The sequence below is a fragment of the Monodelphis domestica genome, chromosome 2 (genome assembly GCF_027887165.1).
Source record: "Monodelphis domestica isolate mMonDom1 chromosome 2, mMonDom1.pri, whole genome shotgun sequence".
In the NCBI taxonomy this organism is placed as follows: Eukaryota; Metazoa; Chordata; class Mammalia; order Didelphimorphia; family Didelphidae; genus Monodelphis; species Monodelphis domestica.
The window spans coordinates 181,264,897-181,288,091 of NC_077228.1; the positions used below are offsets into that span (position 1 = coordinate 181,264,897).

Below are 23,195 nucleotides of genomic sequence, written 5' to 3' on the forward strand. Positions count from 1 at the left end.
ACGTTTTAGGACAGAGTTGAAATGGAAAAGGATTCTCTATAGATGGTGAAGTCCTCCAGATGTTCCTGTTTGGGGATGACATTATATTGGTTGCATCCAGCTCTGGAACATTCTAGAATCTTCTTTTTTCAAACACTTACCTTCTATCTTAGAATCAATACTGTGCGTTGGTTCCAAGGCAGAAGAGTGGTAAAGTCTAGGCAAAGGGGGTTAAGTGACTTACTCAGGGTCACACAGCTAGGAAGTGTCTGAGGCCAGATTTGAACCTAGGACTTCCTATCTCTAGAGCTGTCTCTCAATCCACTGAGCCACCCAGCTGCCCCCTAGAATCTTCTTAATAAATGCCCACTGATCCTCCCAAGAAAAATCAAGTCAATAAACAATGCCTATATATTCACTTTTCCTGACTCTTATTTATACTTAACACATGCTCTCATGTATCATGGCTAATTTAGATTATAGAACTACAATATATTATGAATTAATGATGTCTTAATCCTGTCTTTAGATTTGTAAGCTGCTCGACAGCAAGATTTGTGACATTTTCACCTTTGTGTCTCCAGTGATGTGTACATTATCTTTGTTTGTCCTTTGCTTTGAGGAGGACCAATGACATCATGAGAACAATGCCTTGACTCAAGTGTGAGTTGGATTGAAGGGGGGCTGTTTTGGGGTTCCCTCTCATTTTGACTTATCAACAGAGTCACAGAGTAAGTCACAAGTAGAGCTGGGACTAGAAGACTACTCCTAGCCTACTGTTGACAGGCAGTTGGGTATTGTCATACATCCTTATTTTCTTCACCCCTCTTTCTCCATTTTGCGACCAGACAGTTGAGGTGTGGAGTTGAGGAATGGAGTTGCTGGGTAACCACAGTGGGAGAAAAGGGGGAGGAAATCAAGTGTATATTTTTTATCTCTGTGCCATTTAATGGATGGAGGCAGGAGAATGGATGGAGAGACCAGCAGTTTGGGGACCACTAGGATGGGTCAAGTTTCCCATTCTTTCAAGACCTAGAGAACAGGGAAGTCATTTCCTCACTCTAGACCTCAGTCATAGGGCCATTTTCTGACCACTGGACAAGCAGCTTCTCCCTAGCCCTGCTTGGGCTAGAGGATGGTGACTTGTTTTCAGGTGTCTTCTGGGGGAAAGATTCTCTTTGCAGTGTTCCTTCTCTTCCAATGCTGAGTCTCATTCCCTAAAGGAAGCCTTCAAACTCTCTTTTAAATCTTTTAAATTCTTCCTCCTATAATTTAGAACCCAGTGATCTTGTTTCTCACAATATGCATTAGAACCAGAGTTCAAAAGTCCTGACTTTCTATTCTGGCATCACCACTATTTTCTCAGAATTTCAATTTCCTCACCTGTAAAATGAGAATCAGAATACCTTATGCTAGGTGGTGCAGTGGATAGAGCACTGGGTCTGGAGTCAGGAAGATTCATCTTTCTGACTTAAAATCTGATATCAGACACTAGCTGTGTGACCCTAGGCAAGTCACTTAACCCGGTTGGCCTCAGTTTCTTTATCTGTTAAAAAAAACTAGAGAAGGAAATGGCAAACCACTCTAGTCTTTCTTGGTCTAAGAAACTCCAAATGATGTCACAAAGAGCAGATACTACTGGAAAAAAAGAGACAGCAACAATATCTTATATTCTGACAGGATCATGATCAAAGGAAATATTACATGTGAGCATGCTTTGGAAAGTATGAAATGCTAAACCCAGTTAGCAGTCATTGCTCTCTTGGCAGGTTCCTGAAAATCCAGTCTCAGGCTGTGTAGGTCTACCCTATCCCAGAAAGCTGGAGTGGGTGAGGGAGAACTGGGTGAAGGATAGAGGAAGTCTAGGGTAGTCCTTGAGCCCCCCAGGCCCCAGAGCCCTTCCTGCTGTGCCTAACCGTCTCAGGCCAGACTTCCTGCCTTATTAGCTCATATTGAGAGCCAGGGCCTGCTTGGCTATGTTGAGGCATGAAGGAGCAGCCCCCTACTTTGGGGGTCCAGCTTCTTACCACTCTGATTATATTGGTCCTATCCCCACACATTTTGGGGGAGCACACTGCTTCAGGAAACAATAGGTTGAAGTCCCCTCAAAAAAACTCAAGGGGAAAGAGGTTTCACAAACATTTATTTATTTAAAACTCTTACCTTCTGTCTTAGAATGAGACCAAGTATTGGTTCCATTGCAAAAGATCAGTATGGGCAAGGTAATTGGAGTTAAGTGACTTTCCCAGGGTCACACAGCTAGGAAGTGTTTGAGGACATATTTGAACCTAGGATTGCCCATTTTCAGGCCTGGCTCTATATCCTCTGAACCATTAGCTGCTCCTCCACAAGCATTTATTAAGCATCATTGGAAAGAACTTTGGTTGTGAAATCAGAAGACGTGGATTAAATCTCAATTCTGCCATATATTATCTGTAAGACCTAGGGAAAGTCACTTAACCTCTCTCAGCCTCAGTTTCCTCATCTGTAAAATGAAGAAGTTGGACTGGATGGTCTCTGAGACCCCTTCCAGCCTGAGCTTTAGGATGCTACTATGTGCTAGGCTCTGGGAAATATGAAGACAGTCTTTGTCCTCGAAGAGCTTGCTACATTCTTGGGAATGGGGTGGGAGGTGGTGGGCACCTATAAGGAGACACAAAATAAATCAGGAGGACACTAACTCTTGGGGAGACTCAGGGTAGACCTTGCATAAAAGGTGGCATTTGATTTGAGTTTTGAAGAGAGCTAGGGACTCTAAGAAACAAAAGAGAGGAGCAAGGACATTCCAGACAGGAAGAACAGCCTTTGCAAAGATGTGGAGGTAGGATGGAATGGGGTGTATAAGGAACAGCTGGTATATAGAGTGTGTGAAGAGGATGAGTGGGCAGTGAGCCTGGTAGTGAACTAGGTTGTGGTGGCTGCTTCCCTGCCTGGTGCTAAGAAGACAAAGGGCTCATACTGGCTAGAGAATCATCTATCAGTTCCCCCCGCATGTGCCACCACATTAACTGTCTCCTCCTGCCCCATCATCCCCTTGCTCCCCCACTCTGGGCTGCAAACTGTCCTTGAATAATGATCTTTCCCATTCAGAGCCACCCTAAAGGTTCACTCTAATTTTATTTCACCCATAGCAAAAGGTTGTGAGGAGATGTAGTGCTTCTGCCACTCACCCCAAACTTTGTGAGACACAGTCCTATATAGATTCCACCCCCCACCCCCAGCCAAACCAGTACAAAGGACTTGAACTTGTGGGGAAGAGCTGAGAGATGGAGGGAAGGGTACTGGGATACTGGGGCCAATCCCCAAGATCTCCAAAGCTAGGCAGCAGCTCCATCATTCTTCTCATCCCATTTTTACCAGAGGAACAGGGAAGCCATTTCTCTTTAGCTACTTCATCCTCCTGAAGAGCCAAGATATTCTAGCCTTGTACTCAGCAGGTAACCAGCATGCAGAGGTGCTGTTAGATGCTCCTTCCTGAAATCCTCCCTGAAGATATGGATGGAGGCACCTTAGCAGAACTGAGCTCCGGTGCTTCAATTTACAGATAAGGAAACTGAGTTCTGGAGAAGTTAAGAGAACTTCCTAGGATGCTGGCTAGGGGAGCCTGCACCTGAACAGTTGTGGGGTTGGATTAAACCATGGGATTTGGAAGGAGATGGAAGGGGACAGTTCTGAATCCCTTCCTCCTCGTATCAGTGTCTCTACTCCCTTGAAGATGAGCTTAGGGTCAAAAATCCAGAACTATGACAGACCTCCAAGGCCATCTAGTTTGACTTCTTTTTCTAGCTGAAGAAAAGTGAAGCCTAGGGATATTAAATAATTGGCTCAAAGTCATCTAACTAGCCAATGCCAAGTGAAATTTGAATCCAATTTCTATGACCCCAGAGCCTTTCTTTCTACCCTGTGCCATGCTTTTGGGGAGGGATCCCAGGGCACAGAGTCTCATTCTACACCCTCATTCAGTCTCTAACCATCATACTTCTCCCCTTCTCACCAGGATGAAATGCTGTGTCCTCCCCAATTGGAGGCAATGCCTGGAAGAGGGAGGACTGCCCTCTTGAGAGAAGGGCATCTAGGGTAGGAAAACTTCTTTGGCTAGACTTGCTGGGCATTTGGGGCAGAAGGAAAGTGAGATCCTTGCCGGGATGCAGAGAAATTTTTCATGGAACCCAGATCTCCATCAATTGGTGTCCCACTGTTCCACCTATATTTCACGATTTGAAAATTTAGGCATGAAAAGAAATGGTCTCATGGGGGCTTAGGGGTGAATTGATTGAGATGAAGAAGAAAGAGGAAAGGCTTAGAAGAAGCTGAGGCCAAAAAAGACCGCAGGATTGGTATGAAGGAGAATGGCCAGTAAGTATTTTGTGAGGGTTAGGAGTAGGAGCAGGGAAGGAAAGAAGGACAATGTAGCCCACAGGATATAGTGAGAACATTAGATCTGGAGCCAAACAAAGGCTGTGGGTTCAAATCTTTACAACCTGTGCGACAACCATGAGCAAGTGACTTCTTTTCTCTGAGACTCAGTTTCCTCATCAGTAAAATGAGGGAGTAGATGATCCCTAAACTTTCTTCACTTTTGATAAAATTTATTTTTTCTAACCTTTACTTAGTGTGAGTAACAACTCTAAGACAAAAGATCAACGGCAAGGCAAATGGGAATAAGTGATTTGTACAGGGTCTCACAGTTAGGAAGTATCTGAGGCCAGAATTTGAACCCAGATTCTCCAAATTCCAGGGATAAATTTTATTTTAACAAATTCAAATAAACACCTGGTCACACCACCAATGAAGTAATTTGTCTGTTAGCTGAGGAAACCCTCTGATGCAATAGACCTCCAAGCTGCCCCTACCCCTTCCCCCTAGGGGCTTCCACTCTGAGGGTCTCTTCTTCCATAGCCCAGCAGAGATCTTCTTTTCATGAGGTGGCTTGCTCTAGTCCCTAGAAACTTCTGGAAATCCTGACTTTGTCCTGCTAAAAGAAAAGAGCTCGGGGAGAAAAGTCCCTTTAGATGGTTGAACGGGTGGCTGAAGTTGGAGTTTTGTTGTTGGGAGATAGGGAGTCCGGGAGCCATCTAAATTGAAGTGACCAAAGATTCTGTGCAGAGGGGTCGGGGGAACAAGGCTCAGCTCCCCATCTCTAACCCCTTTGTCCTTGCAGCTATCCTGACTGGTAGCTTCTAGTTGGAACAGGGCTCCCGGCAAGAGGGAGAGCCAGGTTCAAGGAATTCTGCTTCAGGTGTGGATTTAGTAGAGGAGGGACATGGAACAGAGATGGGCATGTGCTAGGAGACCCTGCTCAGGAAGGGGCATTGCAGGGGATGTGGGGGAACCAGGACACTCACAGCTCTTGAAAAACAAGTAAGGGGGAGCAGGCAGCTCCACCCCAAGAGGAGGGGCCATCTTAGACCCCACCCCAGAATTCTATACCTCCCCATCTCCTGTCTGAGGATATAAAAGCCTCTTTCCAGGCCTTCTTGGGGTGGAAGAAGATAGCAGGAAATGAGAGGTGAGTTCTAAAGTCCTGAGCTCTTCAAGAAGAGGGTGGAAGGAGGTCCATAGGCAGCATGTCATAGAAGATAGCCCTCCGGTTTTGACATCAGGAAGGTCTAGGTTCAAATCCTGTCTTAGAAGCCTACTAGCTTTGTGCCCTTGGGCAAATCATAAACTCTCTGAATCTCCATTTTCTTACCATCAAAATAAGGATAATAGTAGCGCCCACTTTACGGAACTATATGAAGATGGATGCCAAATGTTTTTGCAAACCTTAAAATGCTATATAAAGATGGGTTCAAATATAGGAGGATCCTGCCCAGTGGACTAAGTAGGTAGGGGTGGAGGGCAGGCATCTGAGCCTTGGGTTCTAGTCTTGCTTTTACTCCTTACCCCTTAAGGGAAATTGGTTGTCATGATCCCTCTCTGGGCTGTAAAATGGGGCCGGTGTTCGGTGTCAGGAGAGGTGATTGGACTGGAGGATCTCTCAGTTGTTTTTTAGCCCTAAAGTCTTATGATGGTTCTGGGGCACCATGTGAGGTTTCTAATAGCCTGGGGGGGTGGGATGGGGTAACTCTTACAGAGATGAAGCTGTTCCTGCCCCTCACAGTGTTCCTGATTGCCTTGATCTTGCCCCCGTGGTTGGTGGCCACCTTCTCTGGTAACTGATAGAATTTGGGGGAGGAAGGGAAGTGCCAGTCAGAGGTGTCTTAAGAGGGAAAAGGGGCCAGTCAGAGACCTCAAGGGCCTTCCCCTTCTCAAGGTCTTTTTTAGGGTGGGGGAAGAGAGGGTGATGGGGTTCCAGGCAGGAACAGAGAGTCAGATCCAGGCTGGGGCAGAGGAGTGAGGTGGTTGCATTTCTTGGACATGGCTAGATATGTGTCCTTACTCCCTTTTTCCTCTGCATATCTGGGCAGCCATCCCTGGGGAGGTGGATAACTCTGTGGTGCTGAATAGCATGGAGGAAGCCAAGCGACTGGTGGACAAAGCCTACAAGGAGAGGAGAGAAAGGTAGGAACTGTGCCCCTGGGAAAGAGTCCTACTGAGGGAGGGAAGGTTCTTAGGCCAGAGCCTCTGTCTATCTTTGTGAGCCATAAGAAGGGGGGGGGGGGAAGGGGCAGCTAGGTTGCTCAATGGATTGAGAGCCAGACCTAGAGATGGGAGGTCCAGGGTTCAAATGTGGCCTCAGACACTTCCCAGCTGTGTGACCCTGGCCAAGTCACTTGACCTCCATTGCCTAACCCTTACCACTCTTCTGCCTTGGAACCATTACACAGTATTGATTCTATGATGGAAGGTAAGGGCTTAAAAAAAGAAGTGGGGGTGCAGGGTCTCTCTTTCATTATCCCCTGCATCTGACCAGAGTGTCCCCTAAGACTTCTGACAAAGAATGCTCTCCACCTTGAGAGAAAGAACTGTTGGAGTTGGATGTAGATCAAAGCCTGCGATCTTTCACTTTAGCTTATTTGGGGTTTTGGTTTTATAAGATTATTCTCTTGCAAAAAAGAACAAGGTGGAAATATTTTTTACATGATCATACATGTAAAACCCAGTTTAAATTGCTTGCCAGCTCCAGGAGTGGTGAAGGAAGGAGGAGGGGAGGCACTTTGGATTTTATAGCTTAGGAAAACTTAAGTAGAAATTTGTTATTAGATGTACTTGGCAAAATAATAATAATAATAACAATAGTACATGGCAAAAAAAGAATGCCCCCTAGCCTGGTTGAATAAAGGTCCAATCTTGTTTGCAAAGATCTCAGAGAAGACTCCTTCTAATGATCTAAGGGTCTATTTAAGGAAGACTGCGTACGTAGAGTGAATAAGACCATCTAATTTGGAGTCAAAAGTTTTGGGTTCAAATCCTTGCTTTGCCATTTACTTGTATGCTTGTATAACCCAGTGCAAGTAACTCAGTCTCTTTGGGTCTACACTAAAGTCCTATCATCTTCCTCTCAAGGAGCTGGAGAGTTAGGGAGGTCCTTCCTTCCAGTTCTTCTCCAACACTATCTCCCCTTCACCTCGCATCCTCCCTCTTTCTTTCCTCTACCTTTGAGCAGAATTAAGCAGAAGATGAGGAGCGGAAGAGCAACTGCCAGAGACCTCATGTCCTTTATCAAGCAGCCAGTGGCAGGGACCCGGACTGCTGCTCGAGCTGCTGACTATCTTCATGTGGCTTTGAACCTTCTGGAGGGAAAGTTGCAGCCATGGTACCGGAGACCCTTCAACATCACAGGTACTAGATGGACTTCAGACCTCCTAGAACTTTGCTGCCTTGACTTCTGATCTCACTGGGAGCTAGAGGGAGGGGGTGGCAGCATAGGAGTGGGTCAGCCAAGGGAGACCAGTGACCTCCCCCCGAGACTTTTTCTCACAGCTCTGTTCCCTTTCACTCCAGATGTGTTGACTCCTCTCCAGCTAGAGCTACTATCCAAGGCCAGCGGCTGTGCCTACCAGGACGTGGCAGTAAAGTGTGATGACAAGTACAAGTACCGTACTATCACAGGACAATGCAACAACATGTAGGAGACTAGAACTTGCCAGCCAACCCCCCTTCTTGTGGTGACAATCAATGCCTCCCATGCTCCTTTCTTCCCACCAGTGGGTGATCACTTCCTCTTGAGCTCCCCACGTCCAACTCAGTGATTTATAATTGGGCTGCCCTGGATTCCTCCTTCCTTTCCTCAGTCTGGCTAAGCTGCTTCTGTTCACATTCCAGGAGGAGACCCACTTTAGGAGCATCTAACAGGGCCTTTGTCCGATGGTTACCTGCTGAGTATGAGGATGGAGTTTCTCGCCCCTATGGGTGGACAAATGGGGCAAAAAGAAATGGTTTCACTGTTCCTCTGGTAAGAATTGGGTGGGTGGGATGTTGGAGATGTCATTTGGCTCTGGGTCTTTTAGAGACTGACCCCAGCAACCTCATCTCTGTAGTCCCTGAGTCCAAGAGCAGATGAGCCCCATCTCCAGCCTCTCTCTCATCCTACAGAGAAGCCCTTGTTTATGCTGATGGAACCAGCAGACCCTGGGAATGGGCAGTCCTGAGGGGCTTTAGAAGGTGGGAGAAGGGTTCACTTGCCTCTTTACATTGTTTCTCATTCTAATCCTCCTTTATCTCTCATTCCCCAACTCTCCTGGTCTCTCTTCCCTGCCCCATCCTCTTTCTCTTCCTTTATCTTCTCTCCTTTCCACACCACCCCATCTTCTCTTTCCTATCTCCTCTGCCCTCTTCTGTTTATCCTCGATTCCAGGCCCGAGAAGTCTCCAACAAAATTGTCCGCTTCCCCAATGATAAGCTGACCCAAGACCAGGAGAGGGCCCTTATGTTCATGCAGTGGGGCCAGTTCATTGACCATGACTTGGACCTTACGCCTGAGCCTGTCCTGACCGAGAACTGTGAGCACTCCTGTGCACAGCAGCCCTCCTGCTTCCCCCTCAAGGTACTGGCCTGGAAATGGGAAGTTCCTCAGATTAGAAAGGGAGTTCTTAACTTGGTTTCCACAGGTTAAGGTTTCTCTGGATAAATTTCAAGAAGTCTATGAACATGGATGGGAAGAAAATGTACAGTTTTTTTTTCACTAATCTCTAACTGAAATCTAGCATTTCCTTTAATTATTTAAAAATATTCTTCTGAAAGAACTGTGGGAGTAAAAACAGAAGAAAAACAACTGGTTGATCACATGGTTCAATGGGAATACGATTGGGGATATAGACTCCAAACGATCACTCTCGTGCAAATATCAATAATATGGAAATAGGTCTTGATCAGTGACACATGTAAAACCCAGTGGAATTGCTCATTGGCTACAGAAGAGGGGGGTGGAAGGAGAGGAGGGAAAGAAAATGAATCATGTAACCATGGGAAAATATTCTAAATTAATTAATTAAATACATAAAACTAAATTAAAAAAAAACATTCTTCTGAGAAGACCATAAGTTTTGCCACACTGTCAAAGGGATCTGTGACATACAAAAAGGTTCAGAACTCTTAATCTTGACCAAATCCCTTATCTTCCCAATGAGAAAATTTAGACTTACATTATCGAAGTGATTAACTCAAGGTTGTATAAGGAATAAATGCCAAAATTTGAAAGCTGTCCTCTTGATCCCAAAAATCTTTTTTTTTCCCCTGGTACCATTCAGCATCCCTTTCTGTATTTCTTTTCTTCCCTCTTGAGAAAAGGAAAAAGAGAAGAGAGAGACTGGTAGAGAAATTTAGAGGGCCATTTTCCATTAGGACCCCTCAATAACTTCCCATTTCTACTAATGGAGAGCCTTTTCTGTTCCTTTTTGTATCTCTTTTTTTATTCAATTCTTCCTTTGGGAAGGAAATATATTTAGAGAAACTCAGAGCTACGATTTAGCTTAGAGAGATATCCAGAATGGATATAGGGAGATTGGCCTTTAGGTCTCATACTTCCTCCTTCTGCCCCATCTACTCAAGTCCTGTTCTGATCCTCTGAGCACAGGATAGAAGAGGATTGTATGTGTGGACAACCAGAACAAAAGGGAGGAGACATGGAGGGTGTTAGAGGGGTATTTGCCTCCAGCTATAGATCTTATGGTCTTAGAGTGTCAATTAGGCTCCTTTCCTTTGAGGGCATAGGTGAAAAGCTGCTTGGCAGGATGGGCAACCAAGTTGGTTATAATTTTTGGTAGATTATAAACTTCTTGAGGGCAGGCACTATTTCATTTTTGTCCTTGTATTCCCATGCCTAACACAGTGCCTGGCACAGAATAGTTATAATATATATATATATATTTATATATATAAATATATATATAATATATTAAAATATAATATAAATAAATGCTGGTTTAAGCAGTCTATTTCCTCTTTTGTTAATCTGAGTAGGCTATAGTTTTGTAAATATTCATGTATTTCACTTAGACTGTCAGATTTATTGGCATATAGTTGGGCAAAATAACTTCTTTTTTTTTTAAACATTATTTTATTTGGTCATTTACAAACATTATTCATTGGAAACAGTGATCATTTTCTTTTCCTCCTCCCGCCCGCCTCCCACCACCTATTCCATAGCCGATGCACGATTCCACTGGGTTTCACATGTGTTCTTGATTCGAACCCATTTCCATGTTGTTGGTATTTGCACTAGAGTGTTCATTTAGAGTCTCTCCTCAGTCATTCCCCACCCCCCCCCCCCCAGTCAAGCAGTTGCTTTTCATCGGTGTTTTTACTCCCACAGTTTATCCTCTGCTTGTGGATAGTGTTTTTTAGATCACTGCAAGTTGTTCTGGGACATTGCATTGACCCTAATGGAGAAGTCCATTACCTTCCATTGTACCACAGTGTATTAGTCTCTGTGTACAATGTTTTCCTGGTTCTGCTCCTTTTGCTCTGCATCAATTCCTGGAGGTTGTTCCAGTCTCCATGGAATTCCTCCACTTTATTATTCCTTTTAGCACAATAGTATTCCATCACCAACATATACCACAATTTGTTCAGCCATCTCCCAATTGAAGGGCATCCCCTCATTTCCCAATTTTTGGCCACCACAAAGAGTGCAGCTATGAATATTCTTGTACAAGTCTTTTTCCTTATTATCTCTTTGGGGTACAAGCCCAGCAGTGCTATGGCTGGATCAAAGGGCAGACAGTCTTTTATTGCCCTTTGAGCATAGTTCCAAATTGCCCTCCAGAATGGTTGGATCAATTCACAACTCCACCAGCAATGCATTAATGTCCCTACTTTGCCACATCCCCTCCAGCATTCATTACTTTCCTTTGCTATCATGTTAGCCAATCGGCTAGGTGTGAGGTGATACCTCAGAGTTGTTTTGATTTGCATCTCTCTGGTTATAAGAGATTTAGAACACTTTTTCATGTGCTTATTAATAGTTTTGATTTCTTTATCTCAAAATAACTTCTAATAATTGTTTTCATTTCTTCTTCATTGGTTGTGATTTTGTCTTTTTCCTTTTTGATGCTGGGGACTGGGTGTCATAAATGTTTGCTGATTAATTGTTGCTTGATTAATTGGGGACAGAGAGGCTAAGCCTCTGATGGAGTCTCAGCCTAACCCTGCCTTTCTTGCCATTAGATCCCACCCAATGACCCCCGGATCACCAACAGGAACGACTGCATTCCCTTCTTCCGTTCCTGCCCAGCCTGTACGGAGGGCAACATTACCATTCGCAATCAGATCAACGCACTCACTTCCTTCTTGGATGCCAGCATGGTGTATGGCAGCGAGGAACCCCTCGCCCGCCACCTCCGTAACAGGAGCAATCCACTAGGGCTGTTGGCTGTGAACAATCAGTTTCAGGACAATGGGAGGGCCCTCCTGCCCTTTGACAGCCTCCACGATGATCCTTGTTTGCTCACCAACCGCAGTGCTCGGATCCGATGTTTCTTGGCAGGTCCGGAGGATAGAGTAGGGGTGGGGACGGGGAGGTTGAGAAATTCATTTCAATGATTATTATTATGCCACTGCCTTCTCCAGTCCCCCCCCCCCTTTCCCACCATGGCCAACGGAAGAGGGCAGAATCAGTTAGTCAGCAAATATTTTTTAGGGCATACCATGGGTGATGTTTGTGGAGACAAAAGGTAAAGGAAGGGAGCAGATCCTGGACAGCTTGTATCAATTTATTCAACTGAGCAGGCTATCAGGGTGCCCAAAGCTATTTCCATGCCATAGGGTTTTGTGCTGGGAGGGTCTTGAGATATCATTGAGGTGAGAAGTTGCCGTGTTGGAATGTCCAGAAAAGATGTAGGGGAGTGTGTGTGGCTTCTGTGGGGCCTCAGAGGATGTGCAGTTTTGGTATGGGAAGAGGGAGGATACTGCTTTCCAGGTATAAGACCCAAGAAGAGGGAGGAACGTGTGTCTAAGGAGAGATGAATTTCTTCTGCTTTGGTAGGACTAAAGAGATGGGCAGATTCACAGAACTCAGAGATCGCCTAGTCTAACCCCTTTATTTTCCAGAGGAGAAAACTGAAGTCCAGAGAGGTGACCAGCTTGCCTGAGGTCAGGTGGTTAATAATTGGGGGAGTCAGGGCTTATTAAATTATAAAATCCTTGAATGTCAAAGCTAAAAAAGACCTTGGAAATCATCTAATCTAATCTCCCCATTTTACAGAGGAGAAAACTGAGGTTCATGTAAGACGAGAGATACACAACCAGTAAATAATAAGAGTAATAATTTCCTGATTGAAATCCAATACCTCCTTGGTTTCCCCAGGAGACAGCAGGTCCAGTGAGATGCCTGAGCTGACATCTATGCATACCCTCTTCCTCCGGGAGCACAACCGATTGGCTACCTTGCTGAAGCGTATGAACCCCCAATGGGATGGAGAAAAACTGTACCAAGAAGCGAGGAAAATTGTTGGGGCTCAGATTCAGGTAGAGATTTCTGGACTTAGGAGGAGCTTAGAAGATTCCCGTTTGGGCAAGCGACTCCTCAATACCTTGCCATTTCATAGCAGAAGCCATTCAATCCAATCTAATTCCACAGATATTTTTAAATCCGCTACAGTGTGTAGAGCACCACTCTACCCACAGTTGTGTGGAGATGTCCGCTAGACCCCTAGGAAGAGGCAAGTTGAAGTATCTAACCTTCCCCGTCCTTAAGGAGCTTTATCCAGCACAACCTCAATAAAAACTCCTACAAGATTAGTGTATTAGAAGAGGCGCCCCCAATACTCCGGGAAGCCTTTGGGAAAGAGATCATTAGGGGGATCAGGGAATGTTCCTCAGAGACACGCCCCTGATTCCTCACACTCAGAGAGTTTTCCTTCCTCTCTTGCCAAGAGTTCCCGGAATCTCTGAGTCATCGGGGAAGCGAAGCTATAAGGACCCCGAAGGAGAGGAGCTGCTAGGCAAAGAGAGGCTGTGGCATTGGAAGAGTCGGGGGGAACTCTTTCCCGTGTCTTTTATTTAGATCATCACCTACAAACACTATCTGCCCCTGGTGCTGGGGCCAGCCGCCCTGAAGAAGTACCTGCCTCCTTATCGGGGTTATAACGATTCGGTAGATCCTCGGATTGCCAATGTCTTCACCAATGCCTTCCGCTATGGCCACACCCTCATCCAGCCCTTCCTGTTCCGCCTGGATGCTCAGTACCGACCCAAGGGGCCCAACCCTAAGGTCCCACTCAGTGAAGTCTTCTTTGCTAGCTGGAGGGTCGTGAGGGAAGGTGAGCAGGTTTTTTTGAGGAGGGTAAATGATTTAGGATTGTGAGATCAAGGGTCTAGAGTGAAAAGGAATCTTAGAGACCATTTAATCTGATTCTTTCGTTTTATTGATGAGGAAAAGGAAGATACTCAAGGGAGGTCATGTGGGAAGTAGATATCAGGGGCACCATTTGATTCCAGGACCCTAGATTTCAAGTGTAGTGATTCCCTCTGTTAGGCTGCCTCCATTGTAGAAAAGATAGCCATCCGACAGGCTGGGAAGACAGGGGAGTAGATAGAGAAAAGAATTCAGTAGGGATGAAGTTGGGTTGAACATCCCAGAATTAAGGACTCAGATAGAAAGGACCTGAGAGGATCGTCTACTGCAACCTCCTCATTTTTCAATTGTTCCGTCATGTCTGACTCTTTATGGCTCCATTTGGGTTTTGTTTTTTTTTTTGGCAAAGACACTGGAGTTGTTTACAATATCCATTTCCAGTTCATTTGACAGATGAGGGAACTGAGGCAAACAGGGTTAAGTGACTTGTTCAGGACCTCACAGCTAGTAAGTGCCTGAGATTAGATTTGAACTCACAAAGAACACCTACACATGCTCTAAAGTAGAGCCATGTTCCTCTATTCAGTATCATCAGAGAAGCAAGGGGGTCATCTGTGTGGGTGATGCATCCAGCTGGTGTAGATGGGTCTGAAAACTTGGCTCTTGTTGGCCAGAAACCCACAAAAAAGGCTGGATGTGAACTTGTGTGTATGTCAAACACTTGGGATCACAGATTTAGAACTGGGAGGGATCTTGGGGATGCTGGTCCCACTTCTTCCTTTCCTAGTAAAGGTCCAAGAAGGTAGTGGCCTCCCCTTCATTTGGGCTTCATTTGGACTCTGGGAGACTCCTCAGTAAGGATTTTGTAGAGGGGATCCTTAGACCGGCATCAGTTTACAACAGATGGCTTCTGAGATCCATTCAGCCTCAAAGTTTCTGTGAGGTAACTTGCTTTTAGGCTATTAGAACTAGGATTCAAACCCAGGATTCCTGGTTCCAGATACAATGTTCTTTTCTTTTTTTCTTTTAAAAAATATTTTGCTAAAACCCTTACCTTCTGTCTTAGTATGAATTCTAAGTCAGAAGAGTGTCGAGCTAGGCAATCAGGGTTCAGTGTCTTGCCCAGGCTCATCCAGCTAGGAAGTGTCTGAGGCTAGATTTGAACTCAGTTCTCTGGGCTCTAAGCCTGGCACTTTATCCACTGGATTGTCCAGCAGTACCACTTTCTTTTCGCTCTTTTCCATCATGTTGCCTTATCATTTTTTAAATCCATATTTATCAGTTGTGAGACTTGAACTCTGAGTTCTTGACTCTGAGGCCAATTCTCTAGCTGTTGTACTATGCTTCTTATTACTTATTAAAAATCAAAGTAATTTCCTCTCTTTTGCTATAGACAGTGACTAAATCCACTCCAATCCAATCTAACTAGCACTTACTGAGCACCCACTAATATGCAAGACATTGTGCCAGGCACCAGGCATTCAAGGACAAAAGGAAAAACAGTCCCTGTCCATGAAGACCTTATAGAAGTTATAGGAGCAGCTAGGTAGCACAGGGGATACAGTATCAGGCCTGGAGTCAGGAGGACCTAGATTCAAATCTGACCTCAGATACTTCCTAGCTATGTGACCCTGGGCAAGTCATTTAACCACAATTGCCTAGCCCTTACTGCTCTTCTGTCTTACTAAAACAGAAGGTAAGAGAAATGTAAACAAAATCTTATATTCCATTGGGGGAATATAGTATTTGACTAGAAAATAAATACAAGATAATTTGAGGAAGGAACAGAATAGTAAAACTAGGCCCCCCCCCCCCTTCAAATTAGCCTGGCAAAGGTTTCCTATACGAAGTAGCCCTTGGGCTGAGCCAAATCCCTTTGACCATCAATATTTTTCAAGTCCAAACATATTCTCTGGCTAAATTAGCTTAGAAAACACTGCTTACATTTCCCTCTAGGATCTCAAATTATTTTCATTCAAAAGGAAGTAAAGGAACTGGTATTAGAGGCTTGGGTTTGAATCTCAGCTCTGCCACTTACTAATTGTGTGTAACCTTAAGGAAATCACTTAACTCTTCTGGGCCTCAGTCTCCTCATCTCAAAAATTTAGGGATTGGACTAGAGCAGAAGTTCCTAAATTCTTTTGTGTCAGGGGCCCCTTTGGCACTCTGGTGAAGGCCAAGTATTCTTTCTCAGAAAAATATTTTAAATGTCTAAAATACATGACTACAAAGAAAACCAAATTACCTTGAAGTCCTTATCAAAATATTAATAGAAGACAAGTTCATAGACTCCTGGATAAGAACCTCCATATTAGAGAGTTTTTTTAGGGACATTTGCAGCTCTGAATCTATGGTCCTATGATCTTCCACTAAGTAAATATTTAATAAGGATGTGCCCTGGTTAAAACAGTGGGGTGGTGTGTGTGTGTGTGTGTGTGTGTGTGTGTGTGTGTGTGTGTGTGTGTGTGTGTGTTTGGGGGAGGAAGGGAAGGTAAAATGGGAAGATAAATTATTAAGAAGGATGAGGCATGGTTCTAGTCCTTTGTCAAGGAGTCTAGTTGCTGAAATGCCACAGACCCTAGAAAAGATATTTGGTTAGTGCTAAATCCTAGTGGAGGGCTGCAAACGAGAGAGAGTTAAGGGAACTCAGCAGAAGGCATGGCCAGAGCTTTGGGCTGGAGTAGTTCATGCTAAGAAAAAAACCTGGTTGTATCTAATTAACAGTTTATCTTGAGGTTTCAGTAAATCCGGGATGAATGGGATGCCTATACCATGTTCCTGTTCAATGGGTATATTCTTACCTCTAGGAGCTAAGGTTATATCATTCTCTTGTAACTCCTAGGTGGCATTGACCCAATTCTCCGAGGTCTCATGGCCAACCCAGCCAAACTGAACCGACAGAATCAAATTGTGGTGGATGAAATCCGGGATAGGTTATTTAAACAGGTCATGAGGATTGGCTTGGACTTGCCTGCTCTCAACATGCAACGTAGCAGGGACCATGGCCTTCCAGGTGAGTGGGCTTGCCCAACATCATTCCTAGTTCCTATTCCATCCCCCTTCCCATCCCTACCCCTCCCTCTATACCTATCCACTCCATCCCCATTCCCATCTCATCCTTATTCCGGTCCCATCCCATCACCATCCCAAACCTGTCTCTATTCCCATACCCATCCCTATTCTCATCCCATTTCTATTCTCATTCCATTCAAATCCCTAATCCCAACTCTATCCTGATATCTATCCCTGCCACTAAGGGCATCAAGAACAACGCTAAGAAAGCCTATGAATCGGTTGTTGATTTTTCATTTTTGAAGACCAATAACATCACAATGAGTGATTCATGTAAACCTCAGGCCTTTGACTCTCCTTTTCTTCTCTCTGCCATTCCATTCCCCATGGCCCTTCAAGGATCTCACACTTTCCTTTTCTCTCCTTATTAAAATCTGCTCTTAGGAAAAGATCTGATATCAGTCAATTATTCCTAAATCTGAATAAATTTCTACCATTGGGCTATTGATCTGTTAAATCTTTTTTTTTAATTCCCTTAAAGGAATCTCAGACTTTAATCACTATTAGATTCCTCTTAAAGGAATCTCAGACATTATTCAGATACCCAGAGAACATATTAGGGGGCAGAAAGGGCTGCTCCTATTGCCCCTAAAATGACCTCCTATAGATGGTCCATATGTAAGGTCAAGTCCAAACAATACTCTCTAATAATAGCCAACATTTATATAGTGTGTCTAAATTATAGATATATAGATAACTGCTGAGAACCCTTCTAATTCTAAATCTAACCCATGATCCCATTATCTCCAAAGCCATCACAAGCAAGGTGAAATGGGAAGGACTGTCCTGCCCCTTTCTGCTCTCCTCTCCAACTGCTCTTTGGGGACTTCTTAGCTGGAGAAGGAAATGGCAAACCACTCTAGTATCTTTGCCAAGAAACCCACAAATGGTATATATATATATATATATATATATATATATATATGTATATATATATGCATATATATATGTAGTGCTTTAATGTTTGCAAAGTACTTTACAATTTTTATCTAATATTATCCTCACAACAGTCCTGGGAGACAGGTATTATGATTATTACAGCTGAGGAAATTAAAGCAGAAAAATCTTATGATTTGCCCAGGGTCACACACAACTGGTATGAGGAAAGTGAAACCAGTATCTGAGGCCAGATTTGAACTCAGGTCTTCTTGACTCCTTTTCTAGAGGCTTGAAAAAGAGTATTTCAGCACTTTGTCATCCTTGAGGCTTAAGGCACAGAAACAATGATATAAATAAATATGTAAAGGAAGGAATGAAGGATCCCCAAATAGAGAGATAGCAATCACTCATAGCCATTTGTGTGTCATGAACAAGTGTAATTTAGGGTGTGAGGCTTGAGTAACAACAAATGGTCTCCATGTCCCCCAGCCTCTCCCCTTTTAGGCCAAGGACCATGCTAGGTCCTCACTGGAGCAGATGCCGAGCACACTGAATGTCCCATTCTCCTAAAAGAAAAAGAGCTAGTTTTGAATGCAAATGATCACCAAGGTCAGTCCTGAAGTTCCATCGTTTCAGGCATGTCCAACTCTTCTTGGTCCCATTTGTTTTGTTTCTTTTTTGAAATTTTTATTTAATTAGTTGATTTAGAATATTTTTCCATGGTTACAAGATTCTTGTTCTTCCCCTCCCTTTCCTCCACCTCCCTCCCATAGCTGAGGCACAATTCCCCTGGGTTTTACCTGTGTCATTGATCAAGACCTATTTCCACATTATTGATATTTGCACTAGTGTGATCGTTTAGAGTTGTCAACATGACAGAGTCTGTATCCCCATCACATCCCCCACTTGGGGTTTTCTTGGCAAAGATACTGGAGTGGTTTGCCATTTCCTTCTCCAGCTGAGAAGTTCCCAAAGGGCAGTTGGTGAGGAGAGGAGAGGGGCAGTCCCTCCCATTTCTCCTTGCTTGTGATGGCATTGGAGATCATGGAATCACGGGGGAGATTTAGGTTCTTCGAGGTTATCTAGACCTACTTACTACAGTTTGCAAAGGCAGCAGATCTTATTGTCAGTTTTTACAAAACTTTCTGCCTCTTCATTTTGAAAATGAGGAAACCTGGGCCTAAGTGGGTCAGTCAGCTTGCTGGAGGCCACACAGGTAGACAGCTTACAGAGGCAGGATTTCTATCGAAGTCAAATGACTTCAAGTCCAACTTTTTGTTTATTTGTAAGTGCATATGAGACTTGAGAGGCCTGGTTATTTTTCCCTTTTTTTAAATCACTTAGTTCAAGCTACCTTCTTTTTTTTCTGATTCTACTCTCTATTCCCCACCTCTGCTTTTCTGAGTCATTGCACTGCTGATTGGTTCCTTCCCCTTTCTCCAGAATATATGTTAGGGCTGTATAACGAAATGCCTTAGTAGAAAAGAGAGGTGATAGTCATAACGAAACTCCAGATAATTCTTTGTAAAAAGATCTTTATTCACTAACAGACCTGTGCCCCTCAAGAGGGACTGGGGGGAGCATTCTGTGGCCTAACTTCCACCAATATATATTCCAGATCCTGAAATATCTGTCTTCTTCCCCCCTGCCCATCCTTCACTCTGTTGGCCGTATATGAAGTGAGAAAACCCATCCCTCTTTAATAGGCTAATGGGGTTTAAAGACACACAGAACTTTATTATACATTTAAAGAGGAAATAGTAAACATTGAAGCAAAAGCAACGAAGTAAAGTAGAAAGAGAATTTGGAGTCTGAGGATTTGGGTTCAAATCCTGACTTCTGCCATTTACTTAAAAATTTTTTTTTCTTATTACATGTAAAAATTTTAAACATTCATTAAAAAAAATTCTGGGTTCTCCATGAGTCTTTTAACCAGGGAAAATTGTTCTAAATCACCTAATAAAATAAAATAAAAATAAAAAAATTAGGTTCCAAATTCTCTTCCTCCTTCCCCTTCCTTCAACCTGAGATAGTAATAAATTTGATCTAGGTTTTACATGTATAGCCATGCCACTGACTTTCTGCATGAATTTGGGCATTTCTCTATATCTCATTTTTGTTTTAGAGAATGAGGTGACTGGATTTGATTCTCTTTAAGCTCTTTTTGAACTCTTCATCCTATGAGGGCAAACACTGAGAAGTCTTTCTGAGCATAGAAGATGCCTCTCCCCTCTGTATGTTCATGACAAGGGAAACTTAGGGTAATGAGAACATAACATGTTGTGCCATGGTGTGGCCTGATTGGGGACTGGCCTGCTTAGGGGTGAAAACAGGTTCTACTCCCCAAAACCTTTCCCTCCTATAGCCCAGGTAAGGGTCTCTATGATGAGCTTGTTCTGGGGATTAGAATGCTGGCATTGGAGCAAGGAACACCCAGGTTTCAATCTGGTTTCAGATATGGGCAACTCATTTAGTATCTCTTAGCTTCAATTTCCACATCTGATTTAGGGCTAATAATGTCCTTATTTGGGCAGCTAGGAGGCTCAGTGAATAGAGCACTGGTCTGGACTTCAAATCTGGCCTCAGACATTTCCTATTTTATGACCCTGGGCAAACCACTTAACCCTCTTTGCCTTGGTTTCCTCATCTATAAATCAAACTGGAGAAGGAAATGGCAAACCACTCCAGTATCTTTGCCAAGAAAACCCCAAATGGGACCACAAAGAGTCGGACGGGACTAAAAAAATGACTGAACAACAAAAAATACTTCTATTCAAAACCAAAGGTTTCACAAACCTTAATGTGCTTTGCAAATGGGAGATATTATTGTGTACTCTTACAAAGTAAATCTTGCCACTCACTGAGCCCCTGTTCCATTATGTTCTCTGCCCTGGTCTCTTCCTATACTAGGATACAATGCCTGGAGAAGGTTCTGTGGGCTCCCTCAACCCAAAACAGAAGGTGAACTTAATACAGTGATGAAGAATCAAGAAATAGCCAAGAAACTGATGACTCAGTATGGAACCCCCGACAACATTGACATCTGGATGGGGGGTGTGGCAGAACCCCTGGAGCCCAATGGCAGGGTGGGGAAACTCCTGGCCTGTCTCATTGGAACCCAGTTCAAGAACCTTCGAGATGGAGATCGGTAAGGAAACCTGACATTTAAAGAGAAACTTTGGTGGTTAGAACCCATGATGATGCTGGGGAAGAATGGGGAGAAGAGACTTGGGCTTCAATCTGGGTTTTGGCGCTGACTCATTGTGTGATCATGGCCAAGTCACTGAATCTCTCCAAATCCTCAGTAATCCTTTGGAGAAAATCACTCCCCCTTTAGCTACTCTCGGTCTGGTGCCGACGTTAGTGCTTTCACAAGTAGGGAAAAGTCTTGAGCTTCTTGAGAACCAAATATTCTTTATTCTTGATTGCTAGAACCAGATTGTCCCCATGGGTAGGAGAAATGGAGGGCTGAGATAGGGTGAGTCTCCAGACCTACGGTGTTTCCATCTCATTCTGGCACAGGTTCTACTGGGAAAGTGCTGGGGTATTCAGCACACAGCAGCGCCAAGCATTGGCCAATGTTACCTTATCACGCATCATCTGTGACAACACGGGCATCACCTTAGTGCCGAAGAATATCTTCAAGGCCAACAAATATCCCAAAGACTTCGTCAACTGTAGCATGATTCCTCAACTGAACCTGTCAGCTTGGAGAAACAAGACAGAGTAGTTGGGTAGGTACAGACCTCTGCTAGACAGATCTGGGAGGATGGGAAAGTTTGGGCTTGGAGGAGATGTTACCAGCATCCTCTGCACCCCCCACCCTTTCCTCTCAACTATAAACCCACTATGGAAGTGATGGGCTTCGTATACAGGCATGTGGGGCCATACTGTATTCTGCAACTAGCTAGAAATTGGTTTTGGATATACGTACTCACCTCTCCTCTTTCCATCTAGGTGGTTTAATTATTCACCATCCCCTTTCTCCCTTTTTTCTGTTGTTTCTACTCTGCTGTGGGCTTAAAAAACATAATTAATTGTGTATAAAATAAGAATAAGTAGGATATAAGGGAAGAATTGAGGGTCTTTCTTCTAAGCAAAGTGCTTGATCTTTAGTACATGGGTTTTATGACATCTGCTTTGGTTGCTCAGACACTGGGTTTTGTTTTTGGTTTACTCATGCATGGTGGTGCTGAGCTATACTCTGATTCAATAAAGGTGGATAAATTTCCGAGCCCAGGTTTCTAGGATCAATGGCTGCATTCTCACCCAATTATTTTACTTTGTTTTTTATTATATGCTGAACAGCTGTCAACAAACATAAACATCTCAATGTATACTGGACAAAAAAGAGGCCTGAATATGAAACAATGTGTTTCTGACCTCTTTGGGTCTTTTTTTTTTTAATATTTGTTTTCCAACAGAAATTTGTTCTGAGCTGCCTCCCCTTAGCGCCCAAGGGGAACAAATCTTCATCTTTAGCTGAATTATCAGGCATCAGATCCTCATCACACTTAAGGCCCTAGCTCTTCAGGCCAGAGAAGTATTTGGCAGTGACTTTCTTGGCCATGGGAGAGGGAAGTGGCTTTCTTCCTGTAACTTGAATGGCCAGGCTGAAATCGTCCCAGGCCTGTAGCTGCCCATGGAGCAATTCTTCATCTTGGACCAGAAGACAAAGGTCCCTGTCAGGGAGGGGAATCTGGGCCAGCATGACTGAGATATGCCATCTGCTTCTGCTGTCAATAAAGTATTGCTGAGAGGAGGGCTGAGTCATTCTTGTCTTTTAGAAGGGCTTCTGGGGATCAGGCAGAAGCCTCTGAAAAAAGGGCCTCTGGTGTGGACTCTAGAGGCTTACTTGAAGCATGAGAATGGGAGGGGCCACTCTCTGGAGGGATTCCCAAGAGCAAGAAGAGTTGGCTTGACAGCCAGTAGAGTTAAATGAGTTGGGAAGACCCCTGAGGATCAAGTATGGACACTCCTTAGCTATGTGACCCTGGGCAAGTCACTTAACCCCAATTGCCAAATCTTTGTCTTGTCTTAGAATTGTTACTAAGACAGAAAGTAACAATTTAAAAAGAAAGGAAGAAAGAAAAGAAAAGGTTTTTAGAAATTAGAATTAGACCAGTATTTTACACCATTTTCAATAATAAGTTCTAAATGGATACATGGCCTAAATAAAATAACAAGCATTTATTAAGCTTTGTGGTAGGGCCACCCAAACCTTAATTGCTTCAATACTTCCTATACTATTTGGTCTCTAGTTCAATACTTCTTATATGTAGAAGTATGTAAGGGCTAAAATGAATAGTTTGACTAAAATATGAGAGAATGTGATTGCCAAAATTATAACTCAAGTCAAAAATGAATTTTCATTTAGCAGCTTTATTTATAAAATAGAGGGAAAGAGTAGAGAAATGTGAAAGAGGGTAGAATAAGCAAACTAGCTAATCATCCTAAAAGTTTCTCTGGTGCCTGGCTCAACTTAGGCAGGGCTTATTAACCCTCCACCAGAGGGCCCTCAGCCTGAGGGCCATTTAGCCAGAGGACCTGATGATGGCGAATAACCACCAGGTCTCCTCCGGAAACT

At 43.8% G+C, this 23,195-nt stretch overlaps 1 protein-coding gene across 1 annotated transcript; it reads left to right on the forward strand.

Annotated features, from left to right (window-relative positions):
• Window positions 1–5,457: 5,457 nt before the first annotated feature.
• Window positions 5,458–22,370, forward strand: MPO (myeloperoxidase). Its single transcript, XM_056816505.1, has 14 exons — window positions 5,458–5,488; window positions 6,056–6,133; window positions 6,390–6,483; window positions 7,529–7,704; window positions 7,867–7,990; window positions 8,188–8,317; window positions 8,720–8,908; window positions 11,530–11,848; window positions 12,668–12,828; window positions 13,367–13,622; window positions 16,500–16,670; window positions 20,519–20,756; window positions 21,131–21,342; window positions 22,033–22,370. The coding sequence occupies exons 1-13, from the start codon at window positions 5,482–5,484 to the stop codon at window positions 21,336–21,338; spliced, it is 2,151 nt and encodes a 716-aa protein (XP_056672483.1). The 5' UTR covers window positions 5,458–5,481; the 3' UTR covers window positions 21,339–21,342; window positions 22,033–22,370.
• The last annotated feature ends 825 nt before the right edge of the window (window positions 22,371–23,195 follow it).

Excerpts from the sequence above, each read along its gene's own strand:
- MPO (XM_056816505.1), top strand. Across the intron at positions 7,991-8,187 it reads ACAGGACAATGCAACAACAT|GAGGAGACCCACTTTAGGAG; the intron begins GTAGGAGACTAG and ends TTCACATTCCAG. Across the intron at positions 8,909-11,529 it reads CCTCCTGCTTCCCCCTCAAG|ATCCCACCCAATGACCCCCG; the intron begins GTACTGGCCTGG and ends TCTTGCCATTAG.